Genomic DNA, 5,888 nt, shown 5'->3' on the forward strand with positions numbered 1-5,888 from the left:
GTTAGTTAACTAGTTGTAGATTCAATTCAATAGACCAACAATGCTGTTACAGTTCCGTTAATGATAACACAGGCCTATATTCTATTTTCACTCACCAGGTAACGTTACGATAGCATCAGCCTCATCTGGCTCGTTTTCTGTGTTTCAGTAACTTTAACGTTCGTGTCAACTGCTGCAGCTGCAGTGTCACCCGGAGCGGCAGCCGCTTTAGCTGCAGGCTTACGAAAACACTAAAAGAGTGTAGTTTGAGTTTGCTCGCGTTTCACATCTCCTTCAGTGATTCACATTAGTTAATTTCAAACGTGCGCCGAGTGACCGCCACGCAGCTGTGTTGTTATTAGGTGAGGTCAGATCCCGGTCACAGGCCACGGAAGCAGCAAACGCCAGTTCAGATCTTCGCAACACAAACAGGGTGAATTTATGAATGAACGTGTGATAGTTCTGTCACAAAATGTTGTTACGTATCATCTCGCTATTTTAAGTGGGTATACGGAAATCTTTGACCGTTCCTAGTGGTTATACGGCCTATACCTGCGTATCACGTAGACGTAGACGTAGACTACACCAGTGATAATGACTATAAAATATTTGTGAATAGTCCCAAATTTAATTTGATAAAAGTTGACAAACGTTTTCTGGGAGTTTGATTCAGATCTGTGTAGCATGAAAAAATATTATGCATCTTCTCCATGTTTAGTTTTGACTGTGGGGACAGGAGACAGGAGGCAGACCTGTCCCAGACCACATCAGAAATGTATTTTCTCACTAAACCATTCAGTGCTTTTTAAACCAACAGTAGTGTTTTAAAATCAATTCACATCCTAGTCATTTCAGTCAGTTATTTTCTTAAAATAAAATAATTTTGTTCTTCATAGATTCTTATTTGTAACCGAAGAGATACAGCTGAATAACATCAAAGTTGGTGCAGATTGGGTTTATTTGGGCTGTTACTGACCATTTTCTTTTTAAATAGTTTACCAACAGTAGAATTAAAAGTACATCAATATCCATATGAATCGGTTTCAATGTAAATTAGTGTAACTTACAAAAAGCAGATTAATTAATCTGTTTGGTCAGTTGATTTTATTTATGGCATAGGCCTACTGCATTAAAATTAATATATTTTAATTTGAATTATGTTTGATCAGACTTCTCCTCAGGACTGTGTGTGGGCGGGTAGCTGTGCTTGATTAACACCTGGTTCTGTTTTCTTTCATTGTTATTAGTAGCCCACATGAAGCCTGGTGATATCATGTGAAGCAGCGTAGCGCTGCCCAACCTGAGCAGAGCTCTGATTAAACAGAGTCAATAAAGACACCTGTGTGGGTGTGTGGGGCCTCACGGAAATATGAATACACAGCAACTGAAGGACGTTTTTCCAAAAACTAATTTGCAACAATACCAGGCAAATTAAATCAAATGATCCACTGTGGCGTTTTGAGCAGCCTAACATGTCTGTCATGTCCAGAGGGTTTGAGTGATGAAGGCTCCTGTGTGATGAGAAAATTTGATTTTTACATGAAGCATTTAAGCTGGTGTGGTTTTGCTAAACCTTCCTTGCTTGACTTCCTGTGTGTGTCTGTGTGCATGTGTACTTTTGTGAGATTTACATCAGAGACATTTTACACGGTTATAAAATATTAAAGAATAACATTCACAGTTATTGCTTTACAACATATATTAAAACATCTGATACCATTAAAATAGTTTATATGCACTATTTCTTGTTATGTATACGATAACCATGTTTTATGACAACAACTGTTTTACTTGATTGTATTACCATGACATCAGCATTATGTTACTATATTACTGCATGATATATACCTTGTCCTTTGTCATGTTAACCATTTGAACTCATCAGGCAAATAATGCAGACTGTCATTATTGTTTGATATGTTTTTAATTGTCTTGTTGTTGTTTTAAAAAAAACAGGAGTTATAGCCTAGATACCTTTCCCCCTACTGAATCTTCTATCCTGCACCTGGCCTAAATATAGCATGTGCACACAAACACCCTTGTGTGTCTAACACATAAAACAATGGTTGTATCACAGTTTACAATATATTCCACAGTAATCATAAAGTACCGTTGTAAAACCTTGGTTATGACATGATAAGAGCAATCAAACGAAGGTCTATTTATTATATTGAGTCATAGCTCCAAAATACACCCTCACATCAAAACCTAAAAGACTTCATCATTTCTTCATGAAGAATAACTCGAGTTGTCCGGGAGCCTCGTGTCCACATGCTGAAGTGTCCTCTAGAAAGACACTGAACACTGCAGTCACTTCAGACAAAAGCGTCATTCAAATGACTGTAACATGACCAAGAGCGGATGTTTCATGTCACTGTTAGTGGGAACAATAAAAACCCGCTGGGAGACGTTTTTTATATATAAAGTTGGTGACGGGCTGAAGAAAGTTTGGAAGCGGATCGAACAACTGTGGGGCACATGAGGGGTGAGGTCATCATCTTTCAAAACTTAAAAGCGCCTTGGACTCGTATTTGTGTACTTTATACACTGACTAGACACTGACTGACAACAGTGGTTGTGTTTTAATTATTGCTAGAGACATTTCAACAGTTGCTGGATATTGGTAGGGATATGTCCCTATACGCCCTTGATCATGAAAGCAGATCAGTGGGAACTAAGTACATGCTGGTCCTACTGGTATACTTAAAACTCATACTTTGTACTGTTTAACTCCACGTTACAACTAGGCAATGTTCAGGAACTGGTATGCTTGGAGAAAGAATAACAACTATGTAATGTACAGTACATAATGATTAACGATTTATTTTATTTATATTATGCCTTTTTTACTCTCAGTTGACAGTTTATTAGTTAGATGTGGCTGAAACGGACATAGCTTTATTACAAAATATTAGAAACAACCCCTTTAAATGTCTTAATTTATTGTTACTATAAGCTGCTGCTAACAGAATTTCGTTGTATCTATCTATCTTTAACATAACACAGTTCAACAGCACTACAAACTACAGCCTCCACACAAAGGGCTCTGTGTTTGAGTGGATCGAAAATGAAAAAAAATGAATTGACTGAAAGAAATCTGTATGTTTTCTCCAAAGTCACTGCTTTGCCTAAACACAAACTTGATGACCCAGACACCGGCTGCATTTGATGTGAAAACACACAGACACACATAATGTTTGTCTGTTTGCACATCTTTTCTGGTAAATATGATCTTCTTTATTGAAATGGGATTAAGCAGGGCATGTAAAGCCTCGGTGAGATGATAGAGAAATAAAAAGATAACACACAAGTTACACATAATCCTATCAGGGACGATGTTTGCGGGGAATCAGAAGTTTCCAGATAAAGCTTTGTGTTGTGAACATTTGAAGGGACGTGCGGTGAGAGAAGTAGCCGAGTGGGAGGGCTGGAATAATCTGGTGACAGAACTGAAGGAGGCAGTATAAAAGGTCAGCGCAGTCAGGCCAAGAAGATCTTTGCTTAATCACACAGGATTTTTGACTACTCTGCAGGTAGGTACTGTCTATTTTAATTGTCTCATACTTGAATCTTAGAAGACTATCCATTTATTGATCAAATGCATTATAATCAAAGTACATTGACAGAGGATTAAAGATATAAAAATAAACATAACTGCAGAATGCATACTAAAGGCTTGATTAAAGCAGAATTTGGTAATTATTTGGTATTCAGGAATTCTTTACTCTGCTTTGGTTATTTATCATGCATCGAGGATGCAGAGAAATGTCCTGGTGGGGAATGTTTTTAAACATAAAGTTATAAGAAATAAAAAAATTTAAAAAGTTTTTAAAGGGGCCAAGGTCATCAAGTTAAAAGCGCTGCAAGAAAAATACTATTAGGAGAAATTCAAATCCAGATAACTGTCCTTGAAGGGAAATGCAAAGAAAAAAAACTATATGGAGAAATAAAATATCTTTTGTTTACATGCTCTTTAGCACCATTTGACATCTTTTATCGCGCCTGATTTCACTTCAGGTAAATTATGCACAGCTTCACTGAGGTGGTATTACAGTGGGCTACAGTGAGAGCAGCTGAGGTCATGTATCAGTCTCTTAGGCAGTATCGAGTTGCCCTTGAATGAAATGGTTCTTGGCTGCCGGCCATCAATTCAAACAGGAGAAATGCAAAGCAGGAAACAAGAGGATAGCACTGCGTAATGTGATCTGGTCAGGAAACTTTCTCTGATTGTACCTTTTTTCCTGTGAGAGAATCTGTATTTATTCCTCAAATCAGTGTTCTGTAATGTTTTCTGTCTCTCCGTCTCCGTCTCCGTCTCTCTCTCTCTCTCTCTCTCCTCAGATCATGGCTGACTTTGACCTTATTCTGAAGCACTGGGGTCCAGTGGAGGCGGACTACAATGGCATTGGCGGCCTGGTTCTGACCCGGTCAGTGGCTCTGTCAAGATAAGATATTAGTTTTTCCGGTATACCGGAAATATATATGTATATATGTATATAGGGCAGGGCTGCAAGCCAGGATTTTATTTAGTTATTCACCTAACTGTTCAAATATGTTTTTAGTAGTTATAGTTTTATTTCCCTATGATCTAAATGCTGCTTCAAAGAGGTCTCCACACTGCCATAAATTAAAACACAGTCTCCTTTGTTTATTTATCATTCATTGTAAAATATACGTCCTCTCAAGTTGCTAAAACATCAGCAAAACAAATACAGAGGGCATGACCTCTGTGTCCTGACGCGTTTTCTTTTCTTCGCAGTTTATTCCTGGAGTACCCTGAAACCCAGAAGCTGTTCCCCAAGTTTGCCGGCATTGCCAAGGGTGACCTGGCTGGTAACGCAGGTATTTCTGCCCACGGTGCCACCGTGCTGAAGAAACTCGCCGAGCTGCTGAGGGCCAAAGGCAACCACGGTACCATCCTCACGCCTCTGGCCAACAGCCATGCCACAAAGCACAAGATCCCCATTAACAATTTCAAGGTGAGGTTGATGAGCATGAGGGAATGTTTTAACAAACCCATTACTGTGTGATCCTTCCTCCCACATTAGCAGCTGTGAAGTATTTTTAACTACAAGCTGCACCTGTTGCACTCCATTTTATGTATCATCCAACCTGATTTTTAAGCAGTTTGTATGAAATTGTCTGTATTTTCTCTTCAGCTTATTACAGAGATCCTTGTTAAAGTCCTGGAGGAGAAGGCAGGACTCGATGCAGCCGGGCAGCAAGCCTTCAGGAACGTGATGGCTGTTGTCATTGCCGAACTTGACAGCAAATACAAAGAGCTGGGCTACGCTGGCTGAAGATGAAAGTGGCACGAGTCTTGCCAGGGTCAGATGACAGACTAGAAAACTTTCCACATGCAAGTGCTTCTTTGAAAACTAAACAGTTAACCATCTTTAAACCTACATTAAGTAGTTTGCATTGAAAGGAAATCCACTATAGAGGTAAAGAACATAATAAGCTTCACAAATGATTGTTTTATTACAGCATAACTGTACTTGATTACGTTGGGTTGTATATGTTTTTCTGTCCACTCCTGTAACTACTCGGAAATAATCATGTTCTTTGTTCAAGTTAAAAGTGATTGATCTTTTTCAGGAGTCTTGACTAATGCCATTCTGTAAACCTTTGTCACATATTACCAATAAAATTAAGTTACACACAATGTTTTTATGCCTTTCCTGATTATGTGAAGGCAAAGCACTACAGGCAAAAAACAGTTTTTCATACACTGGTTAATTCTCCTTAACATAGACTAATGTCTGTTTTAGAGTGGTGGAAAATAAACTGTGTATTTTGGGCGTTGATTTTACTACTTTGCATCTGTATGTGTTTTCCTATTACCAAAGTGAGCACTAATTAATGCATCTTTTGCATATTTTAACATAACATTTCAGAAAACTTGTAAA

The 5,888-nt window shown here is 38.4% G+C and overlaps 1 protein-coding gene across 1 annotated transcript; it reads left to right on the forward strand.

Annotated features, from left to right (window-relative positions):
- The first annotated feature begins 3,487 nt into the window (after nucleotides 1-3,487).
- Nucleotides 3,488-5,644, forward strand: mb (myoglobin). Its single transcript, XM_046047490.1, has 4 exons — nucleotides 3,488-3,512; nucleotides 4,321-4,406; nucleotides 4,739-4,958; nucleotides 5,139-5,644. The coding sequence occupies exons 2-4, from the start codon at nucleotides 4,324-4,326 to the stop codon at nucleotides 5,277-5,279; spliced, it is 444 nt and encodes a 147-aa protein (XP_045903446.1). The 5' UTR covers nucleotides 3,488-3,512; nucleotides 4,321-4,323; the 3' UTR covers nucleotides 5,280-5,644.
- Nucleotides 5,645-5,888: the final 244 nt, after the last annotated feature.

This window comes from Micropterus dolomieu, linkage group LG04, assembly GCF_021292245.1.
Source record: "Micropterus dolomieu isolate WLL.071019.BEF.003 ecotype Adirondacks linkage group LG04, ASM2129224v1, whole genome shotgun sequence".
Lineage (NCBI taxonomy): Eukaryota > Metazoa > Chordata > Actinopteri > Centrarchiformes > Centrarchidae > Micropterus > Micropterus dolomieu.

Coding starts and splice junctions, on each gene's coding strand:
- mb (XM_046047490.1), top strand. CDS start 4,324: ATGGCTGACTTTGACCTTATTCTGAAGCACTGGGGTCCAGTGGAGGCG. Junction 4,407..4,738: donor GGCGGCCTGGTTCTGACCCG/GTCAGTGGCTCT, acceptor TTTTCTTCGCAG/TTTATTCCTGGAGTACCCTG. Junction 4,959..5,138: donor TCCCCATTAACAATTTCAAG/GTGAGGTTGATG, acceptor TTTTCTCTTCAG/CTTATTACAGAGATCCTTGT.